Source organism: Solanum verrucosum, unplaced genomic scaffold, assembly GCF_900185275.1.
Source record: "Solanum verrucosum unplaced genomic scaffold, falcon-dt-bn FXZP01000108.1, whole genome shotgun sequence".
Lineage (NCBI taxonomy): Eukaryota > Viridiplantae > Streptophyta > Magnoliopsida > Solanales > Solanaceae > Solanum > Solanum verrucosum.
Genome location: NW_026020274.1, coordinates 57,373 through 73,651, shown reverse-complemented (window position 1 = coordinate 73,651; position 16,279 = coordinate 57,373). Strand labels below are relative to the sequence as shown.

General features: G+C 32.8%; 1 protein-coding gene and 1 pseudogene across 1 annotated transcript; both read left to right on the top strand.

Moving 5' to 3' along the window:
• Positions 1 to 743: 743 nt before the first annotated feature.
• LOC125833816 (uncharacterized) lies at positions 744 to 7,419 on the top strand. Its single transcript, XM_049512985.1, has 4 exons — positions 744 to 1,916; positions 4,464 to 4,659; positions 4,742 to 4,874; positions 6,129 to 7,419. The coding sequence occupies exons 1-4, from the start codon at positions 769 to 771 to the stop codon at positions 7,316 to 7,318; spliced, it is 2,667 nt and encodes an 888-aa protein (XP_049368942.1). The 5' UTR covers positions 744 to 768; the 3' UTR covers positions 7,319 to 7,419.
• Positions 7,420 to 12,870: 5,451 nt separating this feature from the next.
• LOC125834070 (transcription termination factor MTERF5, chloroplastic-like) lies at positions 12,871 to 14,789 on the top strand (annotated as a pseudogene).
• Positions 14,790 to 16,279: the final 1,490 nt, after the last annotated feature.

The following is a 16,279-nucleotide window of genomic DNA, read 5'->3' as shown; positions in this document are numbered from 1 at the left end:
TAATTACTTGTCCACTTTTTCTTTTATATTTGTCCCTAATTACTTGTCCATTTTGACAAATCAAGAAAGGATATTTTTTTTTTACCTATTATACCCTCAATTAAATGACTAATTACTTTGGAAAATTCTTGAAAAATGTAGAATTTTCCATCCACTTCATAATTAATAGGGGTAAAATGATAAACTCACTATATCATTAATTGTTTTCTTAATATGTGTGTCAATTCAAAAGTGGACAAGTAATTAGGGACGGAGAGAGTATTTAATAGGGATAGTTTGGTAAAATACATAAATTAATAATTGTTTTCTTAATAAACGTGTCAAGTCAAACAGTGACAAGTAAAAATTAACCGAGGAGTATTTCTAGAATGTCTTAGGATCATACCGTTTAACTTAATTAAAATATGCACATATATTTCCTCTATTTTAAATTGTTTATCCTACTTTTCTTTTTAATCGGTTAAAAAAAATCATCGTTTATATTTGGTAATAACTCTTTACACCTATCATCTAATTTATTATATCCAAGACCACAAAAATCAAAAGATTTTGATACATTAAGCACATTTTTTTTTATAGAATTAATCATAAAATCCAAAAATATTTTTTATTTTCTTAAATTTGCTGAATCAAATTTAAACAAACAAATTTCATTTTTAATGTCTGTCATTAAACAAGTTTTAATTAATTTATTTATAAGTCCTCCATAATTAGTATTCTTAGGCCAATTTGGTCCCTTTCTTTTCAGATTGATGAAAACTGGAAACTATGGCGGCTCGCTTATTCCGACCGCACGGCCATTGCGCCGCCGTAGGGCAGCTTTTTTTCATCTACAACTCCAAATTCTTGTTTCAATATTCAACAATTGCAGATAAAACTGCATGTGACCAAACACATTTCTTGGTGAACTATCTCGTGAACTCGCTTGGATTTTCTAGAGGAGAAGCCATTTCAACAAGCACTAAGGTAACTCGTTCGAAATCCACTGGAAATCCTCAATCTGTGTTAAATTTCTTCGAAAAAAGTGGTTTGGACAAAACCCATATCGGTAAAATTGTTTCTGCAGTTCCGAAGTTGCTTGTGTGTGATGTTGACAAAACCCTTAAGCCCAAACTTGACATTCTTCAACAGCTTGGTTTATCTGGATCTGATTTGGTCAAGGTCATTACAGGGAGTGTGTCTATTTTGAAAAGCCTTGAAGTTTCTGATTTGGAATTTTGCATTAGTTATCTTAGAAAAATTTTGGGTAGTGATGAGTATGTAGTGAAAGCTATCAAGAAAAGAACATGTTTACTCTCTGTTAAAGCATGTGAAAGAGTGAGAATCAATATGTTGTTCTTTCAGAGCATTGGGTTTACAGATGATGATATCAAAAAATTCATACTTCAAAATCCATATACTCTTTTGGCAAGTCCTGAGGTTGTAGAGGAAAAAGTTCACAGACTTGAAAATGAATTTAATATTTCTCGAGCATCGGGATTGTTTATCCATGGAGTTGATGTGTTTATTTCAATGAAAGAGTCGACTGTAGACACAAAACTTGGCGTTTTAAGGGATTATGGTTGGTCTAAATGGGACATAATCAAATTGGTTCAGCTTTTACCTTATTGTTTGAGGCTGTCAGAGGAGAAATTGCGAGCTGCGCTAGACTTCTACATGGTGCAACTTGGTTTGAAACCTGCCTACTTGGCTTCTCACCCAACACTGCTCATGTTCAGTATGAAAAAGAGAGTTTTGCCCCGGTTGGAATTCATGAGAAGTTTAGTTGAGAAGAAACTATGTGATGAAGATTACAATCTGTATACTGTTCTGTTGCCATCAGAACAGAAGTTTTATCAGGCTTATGTGCTTGCCCATAAGATGCCTGATGTGTGTGAACTATACAACAACATTCAGCAGCATGAAAAATACAAAAAGTGATATTCTTGTTCGCCAGAGGTTTGATACTCCATTTCATTTTGCCGATCTAGTCTTTTGCAATTTCTACCATAGTGAGATTATAACTCTTGCGAAAATGATATGTATAACTTTGAACTAAAGGGAAGAAACTCCAGTAGAGGCTCTTGAGAATAAGAAAGTGAGAAATCTGTTTCTGCTCCTATCCTCAAAATTGGTTCCTCTGCCATTCTCCATTTAAACAGAAGATTTGGTTCACTGGCAACAGTTCGAACTCGTGATCTGTGCTTATTTACAGCAGATTGTGATTGATTAGGATGATTATTTTATCTTATCAGCCTTTAGGCTATTTATATCTATCCATCAATGCCTAGATTCCAAACTAGTCAGCCTTAGCTGTATCATATCTATTCCATATAGTTAGGCCCAAATCATTATCAACCCCTAGGTTATACTCAAGGGTGAAATTTCAACAGTCCTACACTTAACACAGAGCTTGTTGGACAATGTTCAGAAAAAATCATTTTGAGTTCTTGACAATGTAATGCTTCCTGGAAACCCATCCCATCCCCTGAATTTTGTTTCTCATTTGCTGATAGTTTGGTGACGATAAAATCTCCTTGCTGAGATTACTTGACTAAGACATTGTTTTTTTTGCATTGTTTCCCTACCCTCCTTCTATCTCTCAAAAAGGTGAAAAAGGAATTTTCATTCCTTTGTGTCCTCTAGGTAATATCATAGTAGGCACTAGGCATCTATGAAACTTTTAGTTTCCCGAAAAGAAAGGGGAAGAAGAATTAGTTTGGGCTTTATACCGTTCAAAACAATCAGTTTGGGATTTATCTGCTGTCCAATGAACCTTTCTTTTTCTAAAAAAGAACAATCGTCTATGACTAGTTAAACCTGTATGATGCAACTAATTTGACAAGTTGCATATGTTTGATTAATAGAGTATGGGTGAAGAATTATTTGCCAAGTATGAACTCGATGTACTAGGCTTCCATCTTCCCAATTAAGGAGCTAGGAGCACCAAAACAACAAGAATGGACCTCTGATGATGTTTGTTACCTGTTCACACTCTAGCTGCAATGTTGCTTCTACTTTGAAAGCTTTCGGGTTCAGCTAACCCCCCTGTTTATTCATCTTATTTTAGTCACGTATTAGAATTCAGATGTTTGGAATCTTCCACCCGTCACACAGTGATTTTTTGTTGTGATTGTCACTAGTGCCTCAGGGTTGTGTTGTGGATTATCCATGCTTTGTTATGTGACTAATTTCTTCTTTTCTTTCCAAGGAGTCACACAAGAGAATGAAGATGTTTATCAACTTTTACTACCCCACCCCCTCCTTCCTCGTGGCTAACCCCTCTCTTCCTCTGCATTTATTATGGATATCTTTTTTGGAGGGGAGGTGAAGTAGTTTATTTTTTTTATCGTGTTAATATTATACCTTTAATAATCTTCATTTTGAGTTTATAAAGCTCAACACAAAAACATGCGGTACAAAATTCATCCAATAGTGGTCTTCTGAAATTGCACCCTAGGTTGTGGCTTAGTGGTCAATGAAGAAAGTTGAGTCCCATAAAGTCTTAGGTTCAAATTCAAGCGGAAGTAAAAATGCTAGATAATTTCTTCCCATCTTTTCAAGCCTTGATGAGCAAAGTTATTCACTGGCACAACAACCTGTACTGGTGGGGAAATAGCAAGTATCCCGAGAAATTGGTCGAGGTGCGCGCAAGCTAACTCAGACACCACGATGATAAAAAAGTAGTGGACTTCTGAAATTATTTCTTACTAAAACACACTTCTCCATTCATGAGTTCATTATTTTGCAGCTAAAACACATAGATATTGAGAAAAGACTGTAATATATCTAAACCTAGCATGCGATGATAAATATTAATCAATTCAGGATGGAGAATATGAAGATTGGGTTTTCACTTTACCACCAGAGTATGTCAAATCCTTTAAGGATTGGCTAATAAGATGGTTTGTTAAAGTATTAGGTGATTTCTTGCTACTTATCTAACCTTGGTAGACAAAGTTGTTTTTTGATAACCGTGGTGTTTGGAGCAGCTTTTACACACCTCGACTAATTCCACGAGATACCTCCCACCTCCCACCAACAATAGGTACCATGTAACTTTTTCTATCAAGGCTAGGATAAATAGGAAGAAATCACGTAGTAGTTTCTATCTCTGTTGGGATTTGAACCTGAGACCTCATGGTTCTCCTACCCACTTTATTGACCACTAGGACACACACCTGGATGGTAGACAAAGTTATCCGGTGCATATAATGATTTGTGGTAGAATATAACAGGTACCAGTTGAATCAGTCGAGGTGAATTTAAATCACTAAATAGATACAAATAAGTTCAATGCCGACATCACTACATAAAACATGGGTCTCTTGCTCCTTGCTGATGGAGCAGGTTCAGATACACCTCCTTTACTATTATTATTTTTAGGAAAAAGACCGTTCTTGTAATTTCATGGTCTATACAGAAAATGTGAGGAACAACACCATGTTGACAGATAGATTTGCTGATATTGTTTGGATTTTTAGGAAGAGTCTGATTCTAAGAGTGCTTTCTTTAACGAATGGTTCCCAGGAACTATGCCCTAATGCCACCTTAATCTTTGAATTTCTTGTGCAGTATTTTGGCTCAATTGCAACTTCGTATGTTGTGCTGGATGAGGCATGCGAGAATGACAACCGTTGTGGCATTCGATCAGAGAAGGACGGTGATGGCAACAGCTTTGCAGATGACTCATTGCTGCTTGATGAAAGGACTTGATCTGCAATTGGAAGTCATCTCAAGCATGCATTCATACTGATTGCAGGTAGCAAACACACAACATTCTGTGAAACAAGCTGAAGCAGAGCCGGTGATGCATAATTTTACTAGTTTTAACTCTCTAAGATGGATAAACTTTAATGTCAATAGCTCTCAAGCTGGCCTAATAGCAATGGCTGGCAATTTTGTGTCTAAATCCTGACCAACATTTAGCCTTGTAGTTAAGTACAGGCTTTTAATATTTCTCAGAATTTCAGTTAAGTAGCAGAAGCCACAGGAAAAGAGAGTGTCATTCATGACACTCAAATGATGACACAAAAGGGTGTGTTTGGTATGAAGGGAATTGTTTTCCATGGAAAATGTATGGTTTTTTAATTATTGTCTTGTGTTTGGTACATAAATAAAATGTATCGTTCTAGTACCATACCCTAGGGGAAATCGAATTCTTGCTACCTCTTTGAAGGAGAGATGTCTTCATCCTATTATAGGAACATCGTCAGGGGAGTTCCATTTTTTATGGGGGTGGGAGGGCAACGATTAGGGTACAAAGTTAGTAGGTAGTTGAGTGCTGTCTAGTTCTGTTATTAGTATTGTTACTATTATTCTCCAACTATCTTATTTTTTTATTTTAGTATTATATGTTGCTTCCTTTGTTTCAATTATTATATTATTTGTTGTTATCACTTTTCTCTTCATTGTTTTCAGCATGACTTCTTAGCTACTATATTTGCTTTGCATATTTGATTTTTCATATGTTTACCTGAGCTAACGGTCTATATGCACGTCATCCTCCCCGTACCTCACTTGTGGAATTACAGTGGGTATGTCGTTGTTGGGATGGAGGGGAAAGGAAGTTCTAATGGTAGGAGTTTGGGAGGAAGAACCTTTGAGAACAATGAGAAGTTGGTCTATGTTTATTTCCAAAATTTAGTGCAATTAACAAAGGAGGATTGTGTTAGGTTACAAGTTACATTGTTACAACCCATATAAAACTAGTTAATTTTTCACAATACAAATTCCAAACTTATTTTGAATTGAAGTATCTTTTTACGGTGACAATGTTTTTCTAAAAGTTTTATGATTGCTATAGTAAATTATTGTTGTTTATGTATACTAAAATAATAACATTTAACGTTTATACTTAATTTAACTATTATAATCAATAACACATAAAATTATCTTTTATATGTTTTCTATGTTACACACTAAAACAAAATATTTGTTAAATTCAAAATGTTAATTGATTTTCGTGATTCATTAATTAAAAAATTTAAAAACTAATACGTTACTAATGAATTCATATCTAAGTAAAGAAAAATCTAATAGTTTTGGAGTATTAACCCTATTCACTCAAATTAAAATATGAAACTCACAAAAATATAATAATTCAAAAAGGGGTTTTAACCATTGAGGCAACATTTCTCCCCAAGCAGAAGCGTTTTCTACTCTTGCTAAGTTTAATAGAAAGGAGCTCAACAATATGTTCCTCCGATTCAGAGGCCGCGGCGGCGCCGCTGCGGCCGCTGTTGCCAGATTTCACGGTCTTATAGACTTCCTTTCCTTGAATAGTATCAAATCTCAATGTTTCTACTCAACAAGCACAACCTCTGAGTTGGTGAAATACTTGGTTGATTCTCTCGGATTCTCCAAACAGGAAGCATCGTTGGCATCTTCCAAGGTAACTTCACGGAAACACTTAAATAATCCTGATTTAGTCATCAATTTCTTGAAACAAACTGGTTTCGACAACACCCAGGTGAAAAAACTGGTTTTCATAGCACCCAAATTGCTATTCCATGATGTTAACAAAACCTTACAACCCAAATTCCAGTGCCTTATGGATCTCGGGTTATCCGGGTCGGACTTGGCGAAATTAATGGCTAAAGATAGAACAATTGTTGAAAGAGGTTTAGTTACTCATTTGAGACCTACCATTGATTTTCTTAGGAAAATTTTGGGTAGTGATGAAGATGTAGTTAAGGCTATAAAGAAAAGTTCTTGGTTGCTTTCATTTAGTGCTCATCAAATTATGAAGAATAATGTAGTGTTGTTGAGAAACTCTGGTGTTTCTGATGTGAAAATAAGAAAACTTGTGCTTATATGTCCTAATTATCTTACACAAAAGCCTGAGTGGGTTAAGGATTTGTTGCATAGGTTGGAGAAAGATTTTCGAATTCCGCTCCATTCTCCTATGTTTCCTTATGGGTTTCATACATTAGCCGCGCAAAAGCAGTCCAAGTATGAAAACAAGATTGAAATTTTCAAGAGTTTTGGATGGTCTAATGATTATGTACTCATGATGTTCAGGAAGTTACCGTATTGTATTGCTCTCTCTGAGGATAAAATTCAGAAAGCATTGAGTTTTTACATGAAAAGGCTTGGTTGTGAACCTGCTTACTTGGCTTCTCATCCTTCAATTTTGGTCTTTAGTTTGGAAAAAAGGGTGGTACCTCGGGTGCAAGTCTTGAAAATTTTGGACGAAAAGAAGGTTGAGAGGAGAAAGTTGGGTTTCTATTATGCTCTGAGCATAACAGAGACAAAGTTCATGGATTACTTTGTGCTACCCTACAAGGATCAGATACCTGATTTGTATGAACAGCTCAACAAAATTGTGGCTCCTTAGTACATTTTGTTTATTTTTGGCACTACATTGAAGTATTGTTTTCATTTCAAACTTGTTTTGCTTTCCAGTGACCTACTTGCATGTTTTCCAGTGTTGCCAAAGATCATTTCTCTCTTTATGTCTTGTTGCTTTCAGTACGTACACATTTGGATAACTCTATAGCATACCTTTAATTCTGAAAAAATGAGAAGCCACAAAGATGGGAAGTCGTATATTATCAGGCATGTTCTTCTTCTGTGGAGTTTAAAGTTTATGCTTTTGTTTAGATCAGTGAGCTTCTTTTAGAGAAGGAAGTGTGCAGTTTTCAGGAGTTAACTAGGATACCATGGTTCGAAATGTGCCTTTTCGTTTAACTCTTATCAGAGGCTACAATCGAGAGGAAGGTAGATTTTCTTCTGAAAGGAATTGGGATTAAAACCGGAGATGTTGGTTTCTGCTTCCCTTTTCGGTTAGAAGATTGGGTTCAAGAGAACATTATTGCTATCAAGTTCTCCAGTTAAGTGAGTTGGTTTTGTTGAGCAGTTTGTGCTGCCTTACAAGGCTCAAATTCCTGATGTGTATCTCACACAAGAAAATAATGAAAAATTAGTAGTACTTTGAGGAACATTTGTTTTATTAGATGCTGAAAATTGTATCTCAGTCTTTCAGCCTGGAAATTTTCTTGCTTTATCAGTTTCATTGCAGTTTGTCCAGGCTTCCTATGGCTATAATAGTTTACATAATTCCAGTTTACTCAACTCAACATTGTTATTTAACTGTCTGTTTATTTGCACTTGATGAAGATGTTTAATCTTTTATCATTGAGATCTCAATTATTAGGTGCATTTATTTTTCAAGTCTCAGATATATATACACATGGATATTATCATAGTTTGGCAAAAATACTGTTAAGGGTCACATGGTAGAGTGATAAGTATTTCAGTGCGCTTTGGTCTATCTTACAAAGACCATCCTTTGTATAACTTATGATCTATTCAAGAATTGAGTGTCCCCAAGAAAAATCCTGTCGAATACAAGGAAAAGATAGAATCTTGCTTGACAAAGAGTTTGGTAGAAAACGAAAGAGACATTCTTTTTGAAACAAACTAAAAAAGAAAGTAAAATTGAAATGAAAATAGTAAAATCCTTTCATGTGGTACAAACAATTTTTTTTATGTTGAACATGTGTTCTTTTTACAATATTTAGAATGGAAAAATCACACCATATACACATTTAAGAGACAATATTAAGAGTTTTAAACCTACTCTTAAAAAATTCTTTACAATTTAATTATGGGTTATAACATATCAATTAAATTTAACTTTATTTAAAAATCAATTAAAATTTACTTTTATTAAATGATTAATCTTTTTATATTATTAATTATTTAATTATATTGATTGCAGTAACCTTTTATATAATTAATAGGTGAGAGAAATAATATTAATGAGAGAGAATCAATTTGTAATTATCTATTACACCTTTTAAGAGATTTTTTAACTTATTCAAATACCTTTTATTTATTAATGACTATTGGGGCCTTTAATTTAAAAATAAATAAAAAATTTAGTACCGTATATTTTAACATGTAATTTTCTCTCTTTAATCTTTTTTTTTTTTGCTTTTCTTGATGTTTTATTTTAAATTTTGATATTATTTTTTTTTAATCTGATTTTTTTAGAATTAAGAATTCTATATTTTGAAAATTTGATTTCGTTTTTTATTTTAATTAATCTAAAACTTGATTTTTGTTTTACTTAAGTTTTGAACTTGTTTTTGGTGTGTTTTTCTATATCTAAAATACTGTTTTGTTGGTGAAATAAGTATATTTAATTCTGAAATTTGTTGATATATATAGATAATATGAGATCATAAAATCTTTAATAAGGATTTCTTAAGTTTTAGCTTAAATATGATTAAAAAAATCACACTTGAATACGGAATATAAATTGAAGAGAGAGGAAAATATAGAACTTGTATTAATTATTGCAGTTTAGACTTTTAATTACATGTTTTGATTTTTGGGTGATGTATATTTCTTTTGCTACAATTTCTGACAACAATATATAATATGCATTGTTTTACAACCAGATTTATTCTTCCCGGATTTATACTCATTGGATACTAATTTTATACATTTTTATTTTTTGTCTTTGTTCTAAAATTTCAAGTTGGATACCAAGTGTATATAAATTAGATAAAACATTAACTTGTTTTAGATTGTCTAATTTGGATAATGTTGGATACCAATTGAATACAATATTAACTTGTTTAGGTTGTCTAATTTGATTGAAATCTCAACCACATGACAATTTTCCAATGGGATATCAATTCAATACTAAATTTATACAAATTAAATACAATATTAACTAGTTTTACGTTGGCTATTTCAGTTAAAATCTCAATTACATGTTGTTTTTCAATTTTACCACTGGGACGTCAGTTGGATACCAAATGTATACCAATTTCATACTAAGATTTGACTTAATTTTTCCAGTCAATATCAATCTCATACAAACATTACCTATTTTTTGAGTATACATTTGAAAAACACTGAATACACAAATAATTAACTAGCACACATAATAAACATTCTGAAATTATAATTCATTAACTTAAAAGACAAAATAAATCAAAACATGAGTTTACCACAATAAAACAACCAAATCAAAATAAAAATAAATATTGTCTTTTTTTCAGAAGGGTAATTTGAACATATCTTCCTATTGTGTTCCTCCCGACGACATGTACTGCACATAATCTTAAACCTCTTGAATTTCACATCAGCAAACTATTTACAAGTTGTGGTCTCCCTACAGTTCTTTTTGAACTAGGTGACAATAATTTCTGCTCCAACACTTTTTGAATTGCATATTTTTCTGTTTCATCATAAATTATTGTGTCAATATTATATCATACAAAAGTACAAATAACTTTTAGACATATGTTATATCAATATACAAATTTCATACCATTTTTATTCTTACAAAATTCATACAAAAGTAAAAATACATATGTTATTTTAAAACAATTTCATATGTTATTACATAATACAAAAGTAAAAACACATATGTTATATCAGTATACAAATTTCATACAATTCTTATTCACACATTTCTTACCTATTTCATGCCAAAAGTTATCAATTATTCATACCAAGATCATGCCACTAGAATACCAAAATAATTCCAACTTAGAAATATTAATTGTCATTTCTTTAATAAACAGTATACCAAATTCATTACATTATTATTCTCAAAATTCATTACAATATAATGCCAAAAAAAATTCAATCAAACCAAAAATCGTACCAAAACATTATCGATTGTCATACATGCTTGGTAGTATAAGTATACAAATTCCAAAGAAAAAATTATCTATTTTTTTAACAAAAAATATACCCAAAAAAAAAAAGCGTTAGACAAATAATGAACAAATTCAATATTCATACCAAAATATAACATTATACATTTTTTTTAAAAACGCCATAATTCAAATTATTATACACAACAAAAAATCTGAAATCAGTATACAAATTTCATATAATTATTATGCACATTTTTCATACCTATTTCATGCCAAAATTATACCTATTTCATGACATAAGTCGTCACTTTTTCACAGCAGAATCATGCCACTATAATACCAAAATAATACCACTTTTAACTATTAATTGTCATTTATTAGACAAATAGTATACGAAATTCATTCAAATATAATTCTAAAATCGTGCCAACATGGTATAACCAATATACCAAATTCAAATAAATTTTATGTAATTTTTTTACCAGAAACATACAAAAAAATGAATGTTCATACAAAAATCTATACCAATTTCAAACAAATTTTATGTAATTTCAAAAGTAAATATTCATACCAAAAACGCCATAATTAAAACTATTATTCAAAAACAAAATCTGAATAATTTTTTTTCCAGAATCACTGTTCATAATTTTTTTGAACGTTTGGTTTGCATTACAATACAAATAAAAAATCGCAAAGAACACTAACTTGAAAGATCCCATCTACCACGATGTTTTATTAATACTAATAAGAAGCCGTCCAGAAAATATAGATTATTGAATAAAAAGAATATGAATTAGATGAGAGTGACAAGATTTCTGGAAAAAAAATCGAAGAGAGAGAAACGTGGAAGAAAATGGATGAAATCAGAATTTTTAATTAATTTTAACAAATTAGAGTGAAATAAGGAAACTAAATATGCTTAATTAGTTTGAATTTCCTTAATTTATGCTAATTAGTAATTATCTTCAATCAATTCAAATTTAATTAACACATTTATTTCCATTTTTTTACCTTTTTTTAAAAAAAAATGAATTTTTTTTTATCTTTTTTTTTTTTCAAAACAATTTTTTACAATTATTTAAAAAAAGCTTTTTTTTTTAAGAAACTGTTACAACCTAAAATTTTTTATTGTTACAATTTGAAAATTTAATTCTACTGCTATAACTTGAAAATATTAGTCTAATATATGATGAATATAACTTTTATGAATTGAGTTTTATATTATTTATTTAAAAGAACTATGATCCAAAATCAAATAAAACTATGGAATGTAATTGCAAAAGATCCACAAATTGGTTATAGAGGTGTAGATACTCATTTGAGACCTACCATTGATTGCCTTCGGATAATTTTGGTTAGTGATAGAAAATATAGTCAAGGCATTAAAGAGAAGTTCTTGGTTGCTTAATTTTGGTGCTCGAAACATTATGGAGAGTGGAGACAAATCTATTTTGGTGCACAAGCCCTAATGTGTGTGTATATATATATATTTTGCTCCGTTTTATATTACTTGCTTCCTACAAGTCACTTAAGAAGTCTAAATAAAAAAGAAATTTTACAAACTTATCATGTACTCTCTTTGTTTAATTTTACTTACCCAAATCTCAAGAAATCCTATAAAAAAGCAAAATAATTTAGCAAGTTTATCTGTTTCATTGCAGTTGGTCCCAGCCTTCCTATGACTAGTTTACATAATGCAGTGTCTACTTGTCATTTTACTCAACTCAAATTGTTGTTTTAACAGTCGGTCCTTCTCTTGGGCATATTTGAACTTAATGAAGATTTTAATCTTAATTATTGAGATCTCATTTATCAAATGTGTTTATTTTTTAAATCTCATGTATACACACATGGATATTATCTAAGTTTGGCAAAAATACTGATAAAAATTATGATAAAATGGTAAATATTTCAATGCGCTTTAATCATTCTCGTAGAAACTGTCCATTTTATCAGTTATGATCCATCCATGAAATGAACTTTCTCAAAGTAAAATATTGTGGACTACAAGAAAGAAGTAGAATCTCATTCAGCAAAGAGTTGGTAAAAGTTGAAAAAAATATTCTTTTCTAAAACATACTAAAAAATATTAAAACGAAAACAGTAAAATCTTTTTGTATAGTAGGAACAATTTCTTCACGTCAATTTGTGAATTAAGTTGTATATTTAAAAAAATAAAATTATGATTGAAAATTAAATCATATTTTTCCGAGAATTGGGATAATTCAAAATTATGATCCCGAATATGCAAACACTAATTTGAAATGGTGAATTCTAAACGCAAGCTAAAATTTGATCAATTTTGAAAATATTCAGTGAATTCCTTGCAGTCCATCAAGCACAGGAAGAGGGACTATAAACCCTAATCCCCATTAGTGCAGAGAAGTTTAGTAAGGGAAATGCACATCAGATTCAGAGGCAAAGCGGTAGTTGTATCAACTCAGTGTTCCATATATCATTGCAATGGCTATAGAGACTTCCGTTTCAGATCTCAATATCTCTACTCATCAACCTCTACACCTGCCCCGACCCATTTCTTGGTGAAATACCTTGTTGATTCTCTCGGATTCTCCGATGAAGAAGCTGCCTCTACATCCTCCAAGGTAACTTCATTGAAAACCTTTAAGAATCCTGATTTAGTCATCAATTTCTTGAAACAAATCGGTTTGGACAATACCCAGATGAAAAAAATGGTTTCTTTAGCACCCAAAATGCTATTATCAGATGTTTCCAAAACCCTAAAACCCAAATTCCAGTGCCTTATGGATATCGGGTTATCCGGGTCGGACCTGGTGAATGTAATTGCTAGAGATTCAAAAATTGTTGAAAGAGGTTTAGATACTCATTTGAGACCTACCATTGATCGTCTTAGGATAACTTTGGGTAGTGATGAAAATGTAGTGAAGGCGTTAAAGAGAGCTCCTTGGTTGCTTACTTTTGGTGCTCATAATATTATGGAGACTAATCTATTGTTGTTGAAAAATTGTGGTGTTCCTGATGAGGGAATAAAAACACTCGTGCTTAGAAATCCTAGGTATTTTGCACAAAATCCTGAGTGGATTAAGGGTTTGTTGCATAGGGTGGAGAATGATTTTCGGGTTCCGCTTGACTCTCCTATGTTTCCTTATGGATTCATACATTAGCCTCACAAAAGCAGTGTACCGTGGATAGGAAGATTGGAATTTTCAAGAGTTTTGGATGGTCTGATAATGAGATATTTGAGATGTTTAGGAAGTTTCCTTATTGTATTGCTCAGTCAGAGGTCAAAATTCAGAAAGCATTGAATCTTTACATTAATGAGCTTGGTTCTGAACCTGCTTACTTGGCTTCTCAGCCTTCAGTTTTGATCTATAGTCTGGAAAAAAGGGTGCTACCTCGGATGCAAGTCTTGAAAATTTTGGATGAAAATAAGCTTGAGAGGAGAAAGTTGGCTCTTTATACTGTTGTGAGCTTATCAGAGACAAAGTTCATTGATTATTTTGTGCTGCCCTACAAGGATCAGATACCTGATTTGTATGAATCACATAAGAAAACTGCGGCTCCCTAGCCGTTTTAGTTTAACCTTTTCAAAATCATATTTTGTAGTCAGATATATTTTTGCGTTTCTTTTTTTTCAGTTTGTATTCTGAAAATTACAGTCGGTGTCATTTCTGTCCTTATAAAGGGAAAATGTCATTGGAGGTTTGAGAAATAGTCAAGTATTTATTTGCTTCCCATTTGGATATTCTTCTATCCTGTTCTGATTTGATTCTGGAACATTTTACGAGTTGTTTGCTATTCAATCCATTTTATTGCCACCTGAGCTTTTGTATTTATCTGGTCCTTAATTTGAGGTTGAAGAGTCTCTTTCATTTCATACTGTTTCACTCGAAATAATTTGGTACTCCATCTATTCTACAATTACTCTGTGATTTAAACGAAATTCCGATGATTTGGTGCTTTGTGAAAGATATGCCCACTTGGGAATGGAGCTGTAGGATGTAGAATTTGTCCTATAAACTCTTCGAAAATTAGTCGGTCATTCATGTTTGGTGACACAGAATACACTCTCCAGGCTTTTAATTAACATAATGCTCAATCTACATTTGTCTAAAGAAAACATAGTTTCTGCCCTTTTGGTGATTGTAAAGCATTATTTTTTCCCATCCAGGTTCCAAGTAGACAGTGTGGAGATGAATTAGCTTCTCATTTCCATGTGGATTCCATTTACTTCTATAAAAGCGTCAAATTGCAACAGAAATGTCGATAGACTTTTTTGCCCTCTGAATGTGCACTTGATATTTGCCATATTTATCTAATGTTTAGTATCAATTGTATCCTATTTTTACTGTCCTTAAGCTGTAAAATCCAATTGGCCTTAACTTGTGATTTTTTATGGATGATGTAACAAGTCAGGATGGTTTTGGACCGAATCTGAACAATTAGATGAAACCAGGAACTCTTGCAGTGCGGAGTACCGCGAGGGCTGTGCAACCTGAAGGCCTTGGAGATGAGCCATTCTAGTTTAGTGAGCCTCAACCACAAGGCAACCGCGGGGAAATCTGGAGAAAAACAACCCAACTCCCACGGCTGGAGCACCTCAAAACACATGAACTCTGAAGCTCTGATTAAGGAGGCAGTTCAATTAGCTTCCACCACAACACCACATGAACCTCCTGTTGCCCTCTTACACAAAAGCCTGAAAGGATTAAGGATTTGTTGCATAGAGTGGAGAATGATTTTCGAGTTCCGTATTATTCCCCTATATTTCAGTATGGATTTCGAGTGGTATCCTCCCAAAAGAAGTCTATGTTGGATAGAAAGATTGGAATTTTCAGGAGTTTTGGATGGTCTGATGATGATATACTCCCCATGTTCCGGAAGCTACCTTATTGTCTTGCCCTCTCGGAAGTTAGAATACAGAAAGCACTGAATCTTTTCATGAAGGAGCTTGGTGTTAAATCTGCTTACTTGGTTTCTTACCCCTACACTTGTGATGCATAGTTTGGAAAAAAGAGTGGTACCTCGGATGCAAGTCTTGAAAATTTTGGACGAAAAGAAGCTTAAGAGGAGAGAGTTGATGCTCTATACTGTTGTCAGGTTAACAGAGTCAAAGTTCATGGAGTATTTTGTGCTGCCCTACAAGGATAAGATACCTGATCTGTATTAACCACTCAAGAAAATTATGCTCCTTTGGTAGATTTTTTGGCCTCTTTCTTTTCATATTGAATTCTGAAAAACAGGATTGGTGTTGCCAAAAATCATTGATGGAGTTGGGGCATAGTTTATTGAAAGACCTCCCTCATATTTACAAGTCTGAATTCTTGTGAGCTATATGGCAAATCAAGGTTTCCATTTGAAGCTGTTTGGATTCAACTGATCTTGTTGATAACTGATTCCTTTGGCAGTTACAAAAAGGAATAATGTTTTTCCTGATTTCTAATCTCCATTACGAAGAGACATACCTCGAATCAATCAGGTTATGATTCTCCTAACTCAAATTAAACTTGATCGAATTCTCACGAGGTAGAAGAATTTCTCGAAGAGGAATCATACATCCTCCTCTCATCCATCAGAGAGAAAACAAACCCAACAACATATCCAGTATGATCTCACGTGTACGGTCTGGGAAAGGTGGGCTATAGTAGGTGTTGTGCCTTTTTGCCTTTCTTTTTCTTCATTTCTATTTCCGTTGT

Coding starts and splice junctions, on each gene's coding strand:
- LOC125833816 (XM_049512985.1), top strand. CDS start 769: ATGGCGGCTCGCTTATTCCGACCGCACGGCCATTGCGCCGCCGTAGGG. Junction 1,917..4,463: donor CAGCATGAAAAATACAAAAA/GTGATATTCTTG, acceptor TTGGATTTTTAG/GAAGAGTCTGATTCTAAGAG. Junction 4,660..4,741: donor ACGGTGATGGCAACAGCTTT/GCAGATGACTCA, acceptor TACTGATTGCAG/GTAGCAAACACACAACATTC.